This window comes from Homarus americanus, unplaced genomic scaffold (genome assembly GCF_018991925.1).
Source record: "Homarus americanus isolate GMGI-L3 unplaced genomic scaffold, GMGI_Hamer_2.0 scaffold48088, whole genome shotgun sequence".
Lineage (NCBI taxonomy): Eukaryota > Metazoa > Arthropoda > Malacostraca > Decapoda > Nephropidae > Homarus > Homarus americanus.
Window position 1 is genome coordinate 1,140,789 of NW_024719965.1, and position 19,273 is coordinate 1,160,061.

The window sequence follows — 19,273 nt, forward strand, 5'->3', positions numbered from 1 at the left end:
GTCGGCTATCGAACCTCGGTAGTGGTGACAACACAGACAGTGCCTGAGATATGACGGAACAGCGTCAGAGATGTGACAAAAATAACTCAATCACAAATAATCTTTCGTCTGGCAACGACACACGCTATTTATGTTATATTAATTCTTTCACTGGGTAAAGGATAATTTCACTGTTACAACATGAACACTGATATTCACAAAATTCACCTAGTTAAACTGACTTAATATGGCGGGCTTGAGAACATACACACCTGAGATATGATGGAACGTCAGAAATGTGATGCTGCTCCTCGTACACGAGTTTATATACGGCTAACTGGTAACTCGGGCCTGTGCCCTACACATGCCAAAAAGGTTAATCCCGCAATGACAGAAATTACATTCAACTCAGTTGCTGTACATTTAAATATGAAAATCAATGCCATGGGTCAGGTGAATTTCTTACCTCTATTTTTTCCCCCAGGTTGACAACCCTTTATCCGAAATTCCGAAAACCGAAAAGCTCTGAAAACCGAAAGTTTTTTGTGGAGATTTTTTTTTTTTTTTTTTTTATAAACAGGGATTAGCCCACCCGGGCATAGATCAATGACCCATATCGGGGCGTGGGGGGGCGAAAATGTAATAGCAATAATAATTATAATAATAATAATAATTATTCATACGTTAACTAACATGTACGACCAATCGACCATGGTCATTACAACAGTACTCCAGATGGGGAAACACTTCACTCTTGAAGATCGTTATGAGGGACGACCTTTTTATAAGACCCAATAACTTATTTGACTAGGGGGTAACTCACTAATTTCACACATGTTTTATGGACAACAGAGCATAATATACGTTTACTTTTATCCTCTTCGCCACTGATCGGCTCATTAGCCGCTTGGGCGGTCGGTCATGTCTCTGTTACACAATGTTGGCAGATACTGGGCATGCGAATAAGTGTGGGCATTAATAAACTAGATGTGCAACTCTGACTGTTACAATAGTACTGTATAGTAAATACATAAGCATGATAATATTTCTTATGTTCATGGTACTAAAGAGAGACTTCCTTCGGTGCTCCACAGGACAGATCTCTTACATTGGCTCTGGCAGACAAAATTCATTTCTGCTAAGAATGTTACTCATGTGAGTGACAAGATGCTTCATGCCTGTGGTGGATCAGGATACAAGGTGAGGCTTATTTGCTGATGGAGATACTTGTATTACAAGGGTTTTCTATGAGATTCTTGAATGGAAGACCTTTAATTTGTTTTCATATACAGTATACTTAAGTTTTCCTAGATTAATTAATTTGTTTTTCTGTTGTGACACTGGTTATACGGATAATCATTGAACAAAACCAGAATTACACTTGTTTTAAGTGCTTGGCACACAGACACAGGTTGTAGAGTAAAATATGTAAACATGATTAATGTGTCGAGAGATCGTGTCAGTGTGGGATCCTAGATGTACATTTTAGGGAATATAGTAAACACACAATCTAAGATATCTTTCACTAATAATTTTTAAGTCTTTTTTTTTAGTTTAGATTTATCTTCCTTTGTAACTCATCCAGACTCAAAAAGTATCATAAATTCTAACTTTTTAGGAAATAAAAAAGACTAAACAACAACAATCCTGGGTCCTCTGGTGCCATTGAGAAAAAATTGGTTCTGATCCCACAGAATATGGGGGGATGGAGTACCGAACCTTTTGTGGAGATAATGGAACCATACTGTAGTACTGAATAATAAAACATTAATTTTGTAGTGTATAGGATATTTACATTAGTCACAATTATTCTTATCCAAAAGTTTTTTCTTACAAATAACTTCACCTAGGCTTGGTAGATACTGTACAGGTTTTATTCCTAAAGGTACAGTATAGGTACTGTATATGCATAAGAATGCTGGTACTCTAGTCCTATTTAATATAGATATCACGAATGTGTCATAGAAGGCAGTTTTCACTATTTACAAATATGGTTACAGTATTTGATCACACACACACACACACACACACACACACACATATATATATATATATATATATATATATATATATATATATATATATATATATATATATATATATATATATATATATATATATATATATATATATATATATATATATATATATATATATATATATATATATATATATATATATATATATATATATATATATATATATATATATATATATATATATATATATATATATATATATATATATATATATATATATATATATATATATATATATATATATATATATATATATATATAGTGGAGATATAGAAATAGTGCTACCTTCTCATTCGCACACATGCATGCATATCTCCACTATAGGCAGCAGGGGACACCAAAAATGGAGGACAGGGCTTGTGATTCACCAGTTTATTCTCAACAATTCTCTCTCATATTTACCCTGCTACTATAGGTTGACTTAGGCCTAGAGCGCCTTTTGCGGGATGGCAAGGCTGGATGGGTGATGGGACCATCCAATGAGGTGCTACGACAATTTATGGGCAAATCTGTTTTACTCGGCATGGATTCTCTTGATTATTGGTAAGTAAATGCAGTATTTCTTGCATCATTTATTTTTTTTTCACTGATATTGTCATGCATCTTTACTACTGCAGATGAACTGCTTTTGTTAGCATAATTTCCATAATACTGTATTGTAGTAACAGGTTTGTTTCACAATCCTACATCTCCCTATAATAATTTATTACCTTGGGTCAGTATTTATCAACTGCTGGATATGACTCATTTACGAACCTTTTTCAAGAAACTTGCAGGAGGAGTGTGGTTATCTATGCTAGGCAAGACCTTACTTTTACTTTTATCCTCTTAACCAAAACATCGGCTCGTTAGTCGCTTGGGCGATCGGTCACGTCTCTGTTACGCACTGTTGGCAAGTACTGGGCATGTACCAGCTCCTGAATGTACCTGAACCCGCTCCAGTGTTGGTCAAGTCTTTTCTTGAAAGAGCTCACACTCGTTGCCGTCACAACACTTTCTGGTAGATTGTTCCAAGAGTTCACAACTCTCACTCCGAAAATGTTTGCCCTCACAGTTTTATGGACTTGCTGTTTCTTCAATCTTGAGCTGTGTCCCCTTGTGGTCGAGCGTCCGCCAACTCCAAGTAAGGACACTCGACTGAGTAGTGCCCCTTGAGATGCTTATACACCTCTATTAGGTCACCCCTTGCCCGTCTGTAATATAAGCTAGGCAAGTTCAGGCGCTCCAATCTCTCAGGGTAGCTGAGGTGCCGAAGGGCAGGCACCAGTCTGGTGGCCCTCCTTTGAACATTTTCAACCAACTGACAGTCCCAAGCATATCTCGGGGACCAGACGGGGTGACAGTACTCAGTACTGTTTGGTACATAGAACTGTGAGTAACACACCAGGGCCAGTCACTGGTGCTACACCAAGAAGTGGAGCGTGCTGTTAGGATCGGTTGCAGTCCGACACACTGCGAGGGAGTTCGTCCCGCGGGCTGAGTTCCCAGGGTGCGGGGCTCTCACAATTTAATTGTGCCGAATTAACGATAGCCAGCTGGTATGCAGCTTGCCAAGAAAAAGTGAAATGGACATAAAATACACACACTAACAACGCTACTTTACAGGCTCAGCAAAACTACACACAGGGGCCCTCTATGGGTATACGTTGAGATCTTGGAGATATAGAGTTTGACAGAATCTTTTCAGGAAATTAATTTCTTTCTTAAATAGACAACTGACAATAAACAAACTACAAACATCGGATTTTCTTAGGTTTGGGCATTAAAATAATCTAACTTCAGTCGCAAATGGGAACTCATGGCTATCCCCACTGGCGAGATTAGAACTTCATCATTCTTACTGGCAGACTCAACACTCACTTATTCGACAAGTTTTACAAACAATAAATACAGCTGAAGTTTTCAACCTCACTCACAAGGGATCTTGAATGTTTCATTTGTAATCAGACATATCTAATTTGACTTAACATATACAACTATACAGTGGCAATTTCAAATCTCGTGTCGTGCCATGAGAGACTAAGGAATAACAGTCTCGGATCGAGAGAAAACGGAGGACTCGGGCGTCCTGAAGCGATGAGAAAACGGACGCCTCAGACGGGGGACTCAATAAAGAAGGCATAGTTATATGTTTTATGGGCTATTGAGTATTATATGAATCGTCTGATTTTACGTTAACTAGACTAAATATGTTGGCCTTCAGATTTGTTGGAGAAATTTGCACTAAATTAGGCCATTGTCAGAATTGGAGGCATCTCTGTCAAATATTTCTTCAGATACCTTGTTTACAAAAACCTTCAATAAATGACCACATGACTGTGTAAAGTTGCCCAAGAACATTTATATTATATTTAAACTCATGAAAGGTTGACTAGATGAACCTTAAGTTGGTTTTGAAGAGACTAAGTCAAGGTTTTCATGAATAACTGGTAGTTACAAGTAGCAATTAAGGGACAAATGGCATGGCTGATGGTAACTACTGTCAAGCTAGGTTTGAGCTTAGGGGAGAAATGTCAATCCTTTCTCTAGGGACCAGCATACCAACAACCGGATCATTCATAATGAACTAAAGAAGATGAACCTGGAGGAGAAGAAGAAGTTGGCCAAGACTCTCATAGAAGATGTGGAATCAGAAGAGAAGGGGATTGAGTTCAAACACCCATTCCAAGAAACTGACTTTGAAAACCCTTTCAACACTTGCCCTCCTGCAGCTAATGGTAAGGTAAGAACTCCATAGTACCTTTCATCTTGCAGTTGATGAAATGAGAATTTCTTATGAAGTCTGTTTATGAAGGATTTAAAAAAAATGGAGTAAAGGAACTTTTAGAACAAACAAAGAAATAAGTCTGTGGTAGAGATGGGGCACTTTACTTCCCCATAATATACAAGTGATATCCCCGTTAGTAGGAACAATTGGTGCAGAGCACTTCCGAGAATGAGAGATTTCCGGGTAACGAGACAACTCTCTTAAAGCCGGAAAAAACTCTCTCATCCTCGGAATTTTCTGGGTAACGGAAAAATGGTCTCCGAAGTTCCAGAAATTGTCCATTACATCTCTCGAACCCAGAAAAATATCCCTCATACCCGGAATTTTCCGGGTTGTAGTATCGGGATTTTTTCTTAAATTTTCCGGATAATTCCGGCTTTGGGAACGATTTTCCAAGAAAATTTAAATTTTGGCTATCGGAGAGTTCCGGGTTTGAGGGATTCTGGCTATGGGAGATATTACTATATATATATATATATATATATATATATTGATAAAATCACACGGGAAAAGGGAAACAACGGAGCACCTTAGCTTTCGTCTTTATTGAAGACATCTTCAGAGGCAACTGGATTACATGGACAGAGAGAGGCTTAAATATACAGGGTGACCTTATTGAACATGAGGTCAGGTCATAATGATATCATCCACTAATCCCCACACCAACACCGACACACACGTAGAGGAGCTTAAGAGAAGGGGTGACGTGACTAGTCAGGTCAGGTAAAAAATAAGGGACCCACTAAATAACTATCATACATCTAGATCAAACGTTTTCAAAGCATTTTTAACCTTGGGCCACTGACAAATAAATTTATGTAATATATTATCAGTTTTGAACTGACCATCACTAAGGTTTATTGATTTTAATTCCTTAATTAAACTAGCTTCAACCAGAAGTCTTTCTGTGACACAAGATGATTTGAATACTTCTAAGCTGCAGTGTTTTTCTGTCTGTCCTACATAATTACAATAACATTTGCTACATGGAATACAATAAACACTTCCATTTACATTCAAACTTGGGCTATTTCTTATTAACATTTTGGTAATGGTTGAGTCATACTTGAAAACAACATTAATATTTAGTAGCTTGAGGGACCGAAGTAACGGGACAAATTCATTACGATAGGGCAGAGTCAAAATATTCTTAAGTGTAGGAATTTCCTGGTTTGAGAGGAATGAAAGGATTTTTTAGCCCTTTTAAAACAACGATCAACAAACACAGAAGGGTACCCAAGTTTTTGTGCAATGGAACGAATGTGTTTCAATTCATCGTCAATAAATTCAGAGACACAAATACGCAGACATCTTAAGAACATAGCAGAAAAAACTGACATTTTAGTAGACTCCAGGTGATTCGATAAAAAGTGTATGAAACTGTCTGGTCACTGTTTCTAGGCCAAAGACAAAGAACATCATCTACATATCTATACCATGGAGGAATAAAGTCCACTATATTGGATAGTAATGTAGACTCAAAAAACTCTTGTGATAGGGGCAGATTTTGGGTCACATCTGGAACATCTGGAAAGAGTTAAGAACTGCTGGGTTAAATAGGCTAATAAATTAATATATTTGGGTATTGCAGATTATCAAGACACAGGATGGTGTGTGTCATGCCCCAGCACTGAAGCCTGACAAATGGGTACCACTCGCCCTCAAGTCATACACAGATGTGAGTGACAAGATGGGAGCTTTTGTTTTCTCGCTGCCTAAGGATACTGACCACACAGGATGCTTTGCTGGACAGTATGTTGTGGTAAGTGATCCAACCAAATCACAAATGTAGGATAAATACCTGAGGAGTTGACTACAGTACTGAGTACCTGTACCATGTTGATTTTTTATAAAGGTGTTTGTATAATGTAAATTGAAAATTACTCTCAGGGGTCATTACAAAGTCATTCAGAGGGATTGAAATGTGACAGTTTACCCTCAAGTCTGTACTTTATTAATAAAGCACGGATTTGAGGGTACACTCACATTTTTAATAAATTTGTTTCTGATAATTTGTGAGAGAATTTTCCCAATGTTATTTATGTCTATGTGTGTGTGTGTCTACACACATAGACACATATTTACAATACATATAAAGGAAATTACTCTCTCTAGAACGAATATATACAGTCCCCCCAAAATTCGCAGATTTTTATTTTGCGGTCCTCGATTATTCGCATATTTTTATTTTGCAGTCCTCGATTATTCGCGGATACATATATATATATATATATATATATATAAAATCAACGACCTCACCAGCCAGGACTCGAACCCTTAACCTTATGCATGTGACCAGGGAACACTACCACCTTTGCCACAGGGACACTAAAAGCAATCCTAGACTTTGTTATATTTCACACAAAGCCTGTGAGCTGATGGCGCCGTGATTATATGTTGAAGTCCGCGTGCTATATGGACTAAAAGAAATATTTATGGTACCTCGTGTTTCATACCAGCTGGATTCGGTAAAATGCTACTTCCACCACATACGTGGCATGGGCAATCCCCATTGGAGGTTCACGGCACCATCAGCTCGATGAACAGGCTTTGTGTGAAATATAACAAAGTCTAGGGTTACTTTCAGTGTCCTTGTGGCAAAGGTGGTAGCGTTCCCTGGTCACACGCATAAGGTCGAGGGTTCGAGTCCTGGCTGGTGAGGTCGTTGATTATATGTTGAAGTTCGCGTGCTATATGGACTAAATGAAATATATATATATATATATATATATATATATATATATATATATATATATATATATATATATATATATTTATATTACAGTAAAGGAGAGTGAGATCAAGTCCCTTGGGACAGAAGGTGTCCACTATATTTAGGTCACTAAGTAGTTACCCAACCCTTTTACCAGGGTATAATTCTTCTTAATGACAAAATTATCCAATTTGTACATGCTCTCACTCAAATTCATGTTAACAGATTCAGTATGTTTAATGAGACTAGATTCTATAATCTTTTTATTGATAATTTAATTACAAGGTAAGATTGAGGAGGCATTAGCCCAGTCAATACAATACTACAGGTTGACAATCCTTTATCCGAAATCTTTGGGGCCAGAGGCATTTCGGTTTTCGGAATTTTTCGGTTTTCAGAATGGTTAGGGTTTTTTTTTACATGTGTATTAGCTCACCCGGGCATAGATCACTGACCCACATTAGGGCCTGGAGGGCGAAAATGTAATAAAAATTATAATAATAATAATAATTCATAGGTCTAGGTCGTGTTTCTCACTTTTGATCTTTTTCTCAATCTTGTATTTCTTTATTATTATTATTATCATTATTTTATTATTACAGTATTGTTATTAATATTGATTTTATTATTATATTTTATTATTATAATTATTATCATTATTATTTTATTTGGGTGTATTTTTATTAAAAAAAAATTTTACTATGAATATTTAATATTATTATAATTATTATTACTATTACATTTTCGCCCCCCAGGCCCTGATGTGGGTCAGTGATCTATGCCCGGGTAGGCTCATCCCTGTTAAAAAAAAGAAATTGGCCTCACAAAAAAAAATTCGGTTTTCAGAGCTTTTCGGTTTTCGGAATTTCGGATAAAGGGTTGTCAACCTGTAATTGGCTTCCTGTCCTGTCCTAACACTATATTTATGCTGTTTGAGTCTAGTTATAGGATCTTTGCCCGTTTGCCCTCAGTAGAACATACTACATTCTTTGCATGGAACTTTGTAAATGCAGCCACCTGCATTGCTGTGAGAATTCTTAATTAACATTTGCTTTATAGTGCATGAATTACTAAACGTTTCATTTATGTTCCAGGTTTTCAGTAGCAGAGGAATCTGAGAGAAATTTTCCTTAAATGGCAAAGCTAAGAGATTCTTATTGTCAGAAGGAGGTTTAGGATCATTTCTATAAAAGGATTTCTTAGCGATATTAAGATATTTGTCTATAAAAGATCTAGGGTACTTCAAGTTCAATCCAATACGTATTATAGATATATTCAAAATCCTCATCATTGAATTCTGAACAGCATATTTTCTTGTAGGTTAAAGTTATCATCAAGGGAAAGGAACAGCTGCGCTACTTCTCACCTGTGTCTTGTCCAAATGACTTTGGTTATATTGAATTGGTCCTGAGGTTTGAGACACAGGGTCTTATCTCCCAGCACTTCCAACTCCTTAAACCAGGTGAGAGATTTACACCATACTGACTAATTTCTTAGTTATGGTAATCATCATCGTTTACCATCAGTGTCAAAGGTTGTTTCTATTTATCTGCCTGCTTATGGATATTAAGGATAGCCATACCAGTAATCTTGGTATTGTAAAATATTATGTCTTACAAACAGGGCCGGCCTTAGGAGGTGCGGGGCCCAATTGGGAACAACTTTGGTAGGCCCCAGGTTCCCAGCCAAGGTCTGTAGAATCATAGAAATATAAATAAAGTCTATTATAGGCTTTATACCTCTATGGTATAATGCAGGGGTGGGCAATTATTTTTGATGGAGGGCCACTTCATGAATGGTGGCACACTTCGCGGGCCACAGGTTAACAGCGACAAGCCAGTATTGCTGCTATGTCCACCCAACTTCCAAAATTGTCCTTTCTGTAATTAATAAGAATTTTTTTTCTGATTGCCAAATGCAGTGGCGGGCCACAGAAATAATTTGGCGGGCCAAATGTGGCCCGCGGGCCTCACTTTGCCCACCCCTGGTATAATGGAAAATAATCAAAATGTGCGCTTAAAAAGTGCATGCGAGTTAATGGACCAAACAGATCTAAGCTACATTTTAATATAAAATTGCATACATGTAAGCCTACAAGTAACAAACAAAATGTGTAGATCACCTATGAAAAGTACAGTTACAATACCACTTGTTTTAGTGACTGTGAAATGATTTATTAAAAAACATTAATTTATTTTTTGTTATTTTTGCGACACATAATGATAGACGATCATCTTTTACCTGATGTTTTATGAACATTTTGTACTGCTCTTTACAGTAATCTTCCGAAAATCAGTGACTTCATATTTCAGATAGGCTATATGGTTTATATCTTGGTCACTCAAACTTACCTCATTTATGGGTCCGTGACACAAACTTAATCAGCTAGAAAGTAAGATCCAGTCATCTGTGTTTACACTCGATGGAAGGGAAACTCACCATGAGATGGAATCAAACGTAAATCTGACGACCTCTAGAAACTTTGGTCAGTCACCATGCCAAAGAAAACGTTTTTTAACAATGCGGAGTAAACTCGAGGAAACTGAGGCCCTCATGTCGCATGCATTACCAAACTTTATAGATTTACCCCATTTGGGATAATTTACCCCTATCCCCCGACCCCTTTTGTAAAACTTAAATACTTGAGTCTGAATATAGGTCTACTATATATTTTGCAACAGAGATGTGCATGTGCATAAAGATGTAATACAGTAATTTAATCACACGATACTGTTAAAAGAAAATATTATAGGTTTATAGATATTTAAAAGCTGTTACACGTTTATTTACATATTTGTCTTTTTAATTTTTTTCAGAGAAATTATTTTTAATGCTGTTCTGTAATTAACATATTATTTAATTCAGGTACAGTAAAAAATATTCAAAACATAAACAGTATAAATAAATATCAGTCCTAGACAGGAATTGTACTAATGTCCCTCTTGCTTGTCACACAAACAGTTCCTGTCACCTCAAAACAGGATCCCACCCTGTGAAAAGAATCATTGACAGAGTAGTGAACATTCATATATATAAGTGTACAGAAAGTGATAAATATCAAACAAATATTTTTCAGGAGACAAGGTAGAATTCCAAGGCCCGTGTGGAGGATTTGAATATGAGGAAAACCAGCTGGACGAGCTGACACTGTTAGCATCAGGAGGTGGCATCACCCCGGGTATGCAGCTCATCCGCCAAAGCATGAAAAATGTCAGTGATAAAACCAAGATAAAACTTATATATTTCTCTGAAAATCATGATGAGATCCTGTATCATGAAGAGCTCGACCAGTATGCAGGTAAATAAAGAATTCTAGATAAGAAAGACTGTTACAGGTTGAGAATCCCCTATCCGAAACCCTAAAAATCAAAAACCTCCAAAATCCGTACGTTTTTTTGGAGAGCCTGTCGTGGAAAATTAAAATAATTCCACAAGGCTTTTTTAGTTTCCGTGAAATGCGTGGGTCCTGGCGCACCGTGGAGGGTTACAAGTGTGACCTAATCTACCCTAACTGGGTCAGGGTGGCGAGTGTTAGCATCAGTTGTTGTTCTGCACTCATCACAGCTAGACGTCCGCTCATTATTCTGTGATTTTTGTGCCTTTTCTGTGGTTTGTCGCATTAATATACAGTTGTAATCCTTATGGGTAACATTGAACAAAAGCACAAAAGGTTGACCGTGGTGTATGTGTGAGGCGACTCTCGGAGGAGTTTGGAGTTGGAACGACCAACATTTATAACATGAAGGACAAAAAGACAGGTTGTTAAAGTTCTATGCTGAAAGTGATGAGCAGAAGCGCATGAAAATTAAGATCTTGATCGTGTTTTGAAAGAGTGGATTCGTCAGCGTCGGAGTGAGCATATGCCGCTTAAGGGTATGCTGATGAAACAAGCGTAGATTTATCATGCTGAACTTAAATTTGAAGGTAACTGTGAATATTCAGCAGGCTGGTTGCAGAAGTTGAAGAAGAGGCACGGCATTAAATATTTAAAGATTTGTGGTGATAAAGCTTCTGCTGATCATGAGGCAGCAGAGAACTTCATCGACGAGTTTGCCAAGATCATCGCTGATGGAGATCTAAAACCAAAACAAATCTATAATGCCGACGTGACAGCATTGTTCTGGCGTTATTGTTCCAGGCAATCACTAACTACAGCTGATGAGAAGGCTCCTGCATGAGTTAAGGATGTCAAGGACAGACTGACTGCTGGGATGTGTTAATCAGTGTTGCCAAATGTGGTTGGTGAAAATCGGCTAGAAATCCGCTAAGCCCAATATTATGCACGTATCCTAAACAATATGCAAATGTTAAGTAAATATACAAATGTTAAGTACTCACCACTTACAGTAGTTCAGCGAAAAAATTATGCCGTCCTCTTTTTCCTCTTCAGCCTCTATAAACATGGGTACTGAAGAATAGCTTGGATCACCTTCTGGTGCTTTTGATGTCGATGAACTGTATGCTACCATTGTACATATTTGCTTTACCACTTGTTTTGGCAGTTCATACGAATGGCAACATTTTCCAACTCTTCTGAGTCCACTTTTCACTGCAATAATAGCACAGACTGAACTTGTATTCAACCGATTTCTGATTTAACAATATTTATCTGGATAAAGAGTCTCTCGACTTCAGCATTAGAGTGAGGGAGGGAGAGTACACTACTAGCTAATTCACAGAGGTCACGAAAAGGATTTATTCCTGTAGCATCCTGGTAATCGTATACCTCAATCCAAAATTTTACTGTTGACGTGGACTCGTGCCATTTAACAATTGTTAAGTTGCACCACTGATTGTCAATTCGGTCAATTTGTTCTGGATGGTATCCAAAAAGTTCAGCTACCTCTACTATTGGTTCCTTCACAACTCTGAGACATTCCACGACTGAAAACAGAGACAATTTCTTCAAGATTTTGAAGTTATCAGGAAGTCTGTTTTTTAACTCATTATACAAGATATGCAGCGTTGGCAAAGATCACGCTTTGCTTTTTCTGATAGCTTTGAGTTGGTGAAAGTCTTTTCAAATTCGTATCCTAGATATGTCCTGGGGTCAACGTGAAAGGTAATTTCAGAGGTTAAAGGATCTAGTCATGCCGTAGGAATAATCACTCTCTTACTTGTTGCAAAGATGAGAGTTGAGAGGTCAGACAGAAGTTTAATGGGTTTAGTGTTTTCACCCTGAAATACATTTACAGTTCGCTGAACATTTTGCAGGACTGGGCGCAAAAACAGCGTGGACAATTTGTTAATGGGGACACTGTACATGTTGAATAACACTTCAGCACTGTAACACTTCTCTGGTGACCTCGCAATATCAAAGTGTATCCTAAGTTCCTCCCACTGGGGTAGGATGCGGGTCACTGCAGGTTCCAAGGAAATCCACCTCATTTTGCAGACTCTAGGAATCTGAAGTGGTTGTTTTCCATCGTTCAGTGTTTCAAACAGAGTTCTTGTACAATAACTGTCTTTCTGATGAGTGGCCAAACCAGTTCTAAGTTTCTTGCACCATGAAATCAATATTTCTTGGGAGTGTTTCCCCCACCGAATACGACACAGCTAATTGAATCGAATGACGCACACCGGACCATTATTAAATGCGGTAGCTCAAGATAATTCTTCAGTATTTCATAAACATCACCAGTATTGACACTCGCATTATCGACTCCAACTCCTAGTAATTCCTGTAAAGGGTTCTTGGTGGCATTTACTATAGATTGCGCTGATCCATCTTCTAGTTCAATAAGTCCAAGATACGTTAACACAATTTTCTTAAACTCCTTGCTGAAATTACGTACAATAACACCAAGCAACTTCACGAGAGCTATGTCAGTTGACTCTCAGTAAAGTGTGGTGCCAACACATTTACTCGAAAGGTTTAGCACTTGATTCTATGCAATTTCATATTCTTCACTGCATTACTGTCACTGAACGCGTTATTGCAAGCTTCCGACACATGATCCAGTTAAAAATGCAGTATGTTCAGCAATTACCATTGATAGCAGTCCCTCAGCATCACTTATGGCTTGTTGTTGAGTGTCACTAAATTTAGAGAACGGTCGCTTTGTTTGCCTTCCACTAGAAACTTGATCTGATGATTTGACATGTTTTACTGAAACTGAATGCCTTCTCAGATCACAAAGTTTTGCATTAATCTCGCATTTACAGAACAAGCAATATGCCTTAGTTTTATCTTTTTCTACAGTCTTAAGTCAGTCCTTTAACTCTGGAAAATTCTCCCAGCTTTTCCTGTATGCTTGAGCGTAAGTTGGCTCCATGTTGGTTAATTAAAGCACTTCCACATAGAGTGACGTCTGGGAGGCTACTGGCTGGGCCACTGGACGTGGGCGGCGGGTCCCAAGGCAGACAGGTACTGTATCTGTACGAAGTTCGAACGTGTAATGGACAGCAGGGGGACGGGGTTGGGTTGCTGCTTACTCTATTCTATTTACTTTAAATTTCCTTTTTTTTCTCATTTCAGAGGGAGGACAGAATAGGTTTTAATTACTAATAATTATCATGGACACGAAATCCGCTAGAATTTCTCCCAAATCCAGTGAAAATGACCAGAAAATCCGCTATCCACAAAAGGGTTAAGTCATCCGCATTTTGAAAGGACAATCCGCTCGATTTAGTGGATTTTCCGCCAAGTTGGCAACACTGGCTAATGCTGCAGACACGTACAAGTGTAAACTTGCTGTGATAGGCAAGAGCAAATGTCCCCACTGTTTTAAAGGCGTGACTAATTTACCACTCCATTATTATGCCAACAAGAAAGCGTGGATCACCAGAGATCTCTTTTCTGACTGGTTTAATAAACATTTTGTACCAGCCACCCGTGAGTACTTCCGGGAAGCTGGACTGGAAGACAACTGCAAGATTTTGTTATTCCTAGACAATTGTTCTGCACATCCCCCAGTTAAACTTCTTGTCAAGAATAATGTTTATGGCATTTACTTCCCCTAAATGTTACTTCATTAATTCAGCCATGCGACCAACTTACCAAGGGATCCTTAGAGCACTGAAGAGCAAATATAAAGGCAGTTTCCTGAACAGCATGTTGGCAGCAGTGAACAGAGGCGTGGGTGTGGAGGGTTTCCAAAAGCAGTTTACAGTGAAGGATGTCATCTACGCCGCTGCTCGTGTTTGGAATGCCATAGGTAAGGACACCCTTGCGAATGCCTGGCACAACCTCTGGCCGTCGACTATGTTCGATGACGATGAACAAAATGATGACTTTCAAGGATTCTGTGTGACAAGTGAGAAACAAATTATATCAAACCTTACATATGCAAAAGGTATATCCTTGGATGCTGTCAAGAAGCTGGAGGAAGCTGACATAGAAGTAGTTCTCAACATTAATAATGATACTCTAGTTGTCAGTCAGCAAAAAAATATTCTACACCCCTTGGTCTGATGGCCTCTGCAACGATCACTGACTGAGGCCATTTTAATTTGTTAAGGTTGGTATTTCTGGTTTTGTGATGCATTGTATAACCAGTATGATGTATTTTTTATATCACATATAGTTAATACGGAGAAATTAACATGAATTACCCACGTAAATGAGTGTTTTCAGAATTCTTGGTCCGGTGTGTCATATTTTATAACACCCTAAAGGTGCATAAATTTTTTTGCTGACTGTACATTCATTGACTGATAGTGAAATCGCTGAAATAGTTCTGAATCAAGGTGATTGTGATGCTAACAATGAAGGTGAAGATGACATAGATAACACAGTGGTAAAAGTGCTCATAGATGACATGGTGAAAATGTGTGATGGGCTTATTAATGGACTAGAGCAGCGTGCATTCATATCTGAACAAGAAATCATGTCAGTTTATAAGATCAAAGAGAGATTGCTATGACAAAAACCACTGTTAGTGAGGCAGATGACGCTCGAAGAAACATTTAAGAAAGTCATCCTGCAGAGTGCATCCTCGTCCCTAGAGCATTAATGAATGAAGGTAAGACACAGACTGCACTATGGTAAATTTCAGGGTAGTGGTAGCTTACCTTTCCGATGGTTCAATGTGCATTTTTTTTTATTGTTACATGCACAAAATTATTAAAAAATATTACATTAAACTACCTGCAGGCTATATGTATCCATATTCGGTAAATGAGATATAACTGTACACGAATTTCATGTTTAGACTCGAGCACAGTCCCCTCTGGGTGAGATACCTGAATCTTATTATACAGGTGTACAGTATACAGGTTATATCCCAAAATCTGAAAAAATCCGGAATCCAAGACACATTAGGCCCCAAGGATTTCGGATTAGGGATCTCAACCTGTAATTTTACTTTAATTTTTCAGTAGTTGAAATGAGGGTCATCACACAGTACTTATAAATAGATCAAATATGTTTAGAGATAACTTTTTTTTTTAAATTAGTCTGTTTCCATTTTATTTCCTTCTTTAACTTCAATAGTCAGAAGATTTATTTAAGTTTCTGAGTTTCTTGTAGGGTTTATAACAGACATCTTTCTTGCATGATACGAGTCATGTTCCATGCAACAACATATTATTTACACAACTTATAGCTACATCATAGGACAAGTGATGTCACTATAAATAGTTGGAAGTTGAGACAAACTCTTTCAGTGGCATATCAAATAATAGCCCACATCGATATTTCTCCATTAATCAGAATCTCACTTTCTATACTTGGTCTATGAAGGTTCATCATATGTATGGGTGCAATCCAAGAGTAATGTTTTTCTATAGACTGTACTGTACTTCCATCAGTTCATTATGGGTGTGGTAAAATATCCTGTATCCCAACAGCCAAAGATGATCGATTGAAGATCGTATACTCCTTGGGTGAAGCACCTGCAAACTGGGAGGGTGAAGAGGGCTTCATAGACACCCAAATGATTGACAAACATGTTTCCAAACCCAATGGTTTGAAGCACAAGGTAACTAATATAACAAAATATGATACAAGTTTTTTAACCATTAAATTATAAAAAAATTCAGCAACTTTTAGAATATATTTCACACCATCAGTTTACAAAACAATTACAGGCACTTTATCTTGGACTTGGATCTAGTGAAGGGTATGTCATATACTGTGCAATATTTTTAGTTCGATTTTGTTGCACATCCAAGGCCTCGTCAACGTGAGGCTACTGTATTGCAAAGTAAGTATCATTTTAATTTAAAAATACAGTATTTTCATAAATAGAAGATTAGTTTATATTTAGTCTATATTTAGGTTAGAGGACTCCCTTTCATTCCTGAATTTGCTTTAATTTACTTTTGTCCTGAAATGGTTGATATCAGGACAAGAAATATTTACATTATGTTATACTAATTAAATAAACACTCGAAATGGGTGATTATCTTAAGTGGCAGTGTCAAACTAAGTACAAAGTTAGGATATCCTACAATATAAATTGATACTCAAGGTTTGCTGATGTGGATGGAGGTCAGGAATTAATGGTGGAGCTTAGTTAGGAAGCCCCTCCCTGATCACAGTCTTTACTGGAGGTGGTGAGTGTTGTGTTTCTCTGGTCACGATCGTTAAGGAAGTAACGATGGCAGGTATTTTGATTTTTTACATTCTACAGTAGCTGGTAGGATGCACGCTCAGACAAAGGAATGTAGACTCGCGAGAGACTATTATTTAAAGAAGGAGTAACTATTTACAATTCAGGTAACTATTAAATATTACTTTAACTAAATAGAACCTAAATTAAATGCAACATATATATAACTCCCTAACTAAATTTCTTACATTATTTCTATCATTCTGCTATTCAACATATTACAGTAGATTAGCAGTTACGATAACTTTCATTGTCCTTGCCACTAATTTGCTAATTAGCCGCTTGAGTAGTCAGTCACATGTTTTACACACTGTTGACAAGTATTGGCCATGTACTGGCTCCAGAATGTATCTGTACCTCCGCCAGTGATGGTCACGTCTGGTCTTGAATGAGCTCACACTCGGTGCTGTCACAACGCTCTGGTAGATTTTTCTAAGAGTTTATAATTCACACTTAGAAAAGGAGGGCCCTGACAATATTCCAAACCTGTGGCTTCATCAGGCATCCACTTGGGTCTCACATGTCATTCAAGGGGTTAATGGACCATAAATGGAGAGTTAATGTAATGAAATCCCTTCTTATGACTATGGAGATGAATGAGGTCTTGGATTCCTCCTCCTCCCTAGATTAAAGTTCTAATTCAGGAAGGAGAGTTGGGTTGAAGCATGATTTCACAATGCTGTTTGGTGGGTTTTGAAACAAATGCGTTCTAGACTCCGAAGACTTACAGTATGATTACTTGAATTCCTCAATAATGAATATGGATCTTAATACTAATTAATGTATTTGTTTATCCTTTTTGCCACTCTTTATCTTAGCAGATGGTCAGACAGTTGGTCCATTCTATGTTTTGTTTTGCTGACAAGTACTGGACATGTACAAGATGTTGAATGCATTTGAACGTGTGCCAATTTTGGTAATATTTGGTCTTAAAAGAGCTTAAATTTGGTGTTTTCACAATTATCTCTTGCAGGTTACCAGTTTTGAGGTGATAAGGTGGCATTGTATCATTGCTTACAACAAATGATTGTCATAAAACAATGCACACTTTATGGGCATTGACAAGCTCTGACCAAGGGCACTTGGTGGTGGGTCATCTTCCATAGGTCACTTGTTCATCTATTCTGACATAAGAATGATTTTTAAACTTCACCCCTCTATTGCTGCTGAATCAATAATGAGTTTTTAATTATTTAAAATAAATTGATCCAGCTTTTGATATGTATTCTAAATTTAAGAAACTAAATAAAGACAGTACAGTATACTGTATTAATTTAGCTCAGTATTTATTAAAAATAGAACGGCTTCTCAGTAGAGTAATATTTGTAATGGGTTCATTTCTGACTAATTGAGCTAATGTTTATTTAGTAAAACATTGGTAAGTACTAACAATGTGTTAGAAATTTGGTGCTCAAAGATTGAAAGATAGTTAAACTATGAGTGAATGATTGCACCAGCTGTCAGTGGTTCTCAACCTTGTTTGCCCATGCACCCCTTTCACCATATGTCAGAATGTCATTCCCCCCTCCTTTCCAAGATTGTCTGCCTCAAAAAGTGCATTCCAAATAATATGCATATAATACTGAAAATCCTTTATTTTTTCCATATTAGTATCAGTTTCCCCCCCCCTGAAAACCTGAGGGGGGAAATTCCCCCCTGGTTGAGAACCCCTGTGCTAGGTAGTATTAGATCAACACTTGGATAACAGAATCCGTTAATGGCAGCCATCATCTATGGAAGTTTCATGTTCCTTGCTTTCAATTTGCTGCGCATATCGGGTGAAGAGGGAACTGGTGAATCCTTAGCTGTCAATTAATGGTAAAGAGGGTTAATTTAAGCATTTATGAGTTAACATTTCATATTGTATGTAGACAACTTCACGAGTTCTTCTCTTACCAAATGACAATTCGACAAATGTGTTCCACAGATTGTGATGTGTGGCGGCCCAACTATGAGCATATCGTGCCTTTATTCCCTACGGTCGCTTGGCTTCCCCTCTTCGAACATCTTCATATATGGACAGTTTGGTACAGAGCAAGTGAAAACAGTGTATGGCAGAAATGTAAAACTTGCCAGTCATCGTTGTGACAATGCTGTCTAATACATTGTGTATATTCTGTTATTTTAAGGAGAGGTTAATGTGCTAAGCATTGTATGAAAGCTATTTGGGAGTAAAGACAAAATTGTGAGCAGGTTCCATCCAAAAGTTATTATAGTACCA

General features: G+C 37.6%; 1 protein-coding gene across 1 annotated transcript in view; it reads left to right on the top strand.

Annotated features, from left to right (window-relative positions):
• The window catches only part of LOC121860350, a 60,984-nt gene extending 41,711 nt beyond the window's left edge, over nucleotides 1-19,273 (top strand). Inside the window, exons 9-16 of the mRNA XM_042357444.1 lie at nucleotides 1,074-1,179; nucleotides 2,434-2,561; nucleotides 4,548-4,740; nucleotides 6,377-6,547; nucleotides 8,819-8,960; nucleotides 10,575-10,796; nucleotides 16,289-16,419; nucleotides 18,980-19,273. Coding sequence (XP_042213378.1) covers nucleotides 1,074-1,179; nucleotides 2,434-2,561; nucleotides 4,548-4,740; nucleotides 6,377-6,547; nucleotides 8,819-8,960; nucleotides 10,575-10,796; nucleotides 16,289-16,419; nucleotides 18,980-19,153 — 1,267 coding nt within the window. The 3' untranslated portion in view covers nucleotides 19,154-19,273. The remainder of the gene's footprint in view (nucleotides 1-1,073; nucleotides 1,180-2,433; nucleotides 2,562-4,547; nucleotides 4,741-6,376; nucleotides 6,548-8,818; nucleotides 8,961-10,574; nucleotides 10,797-16,288; nucleotides 16,420-18,979) is intronic.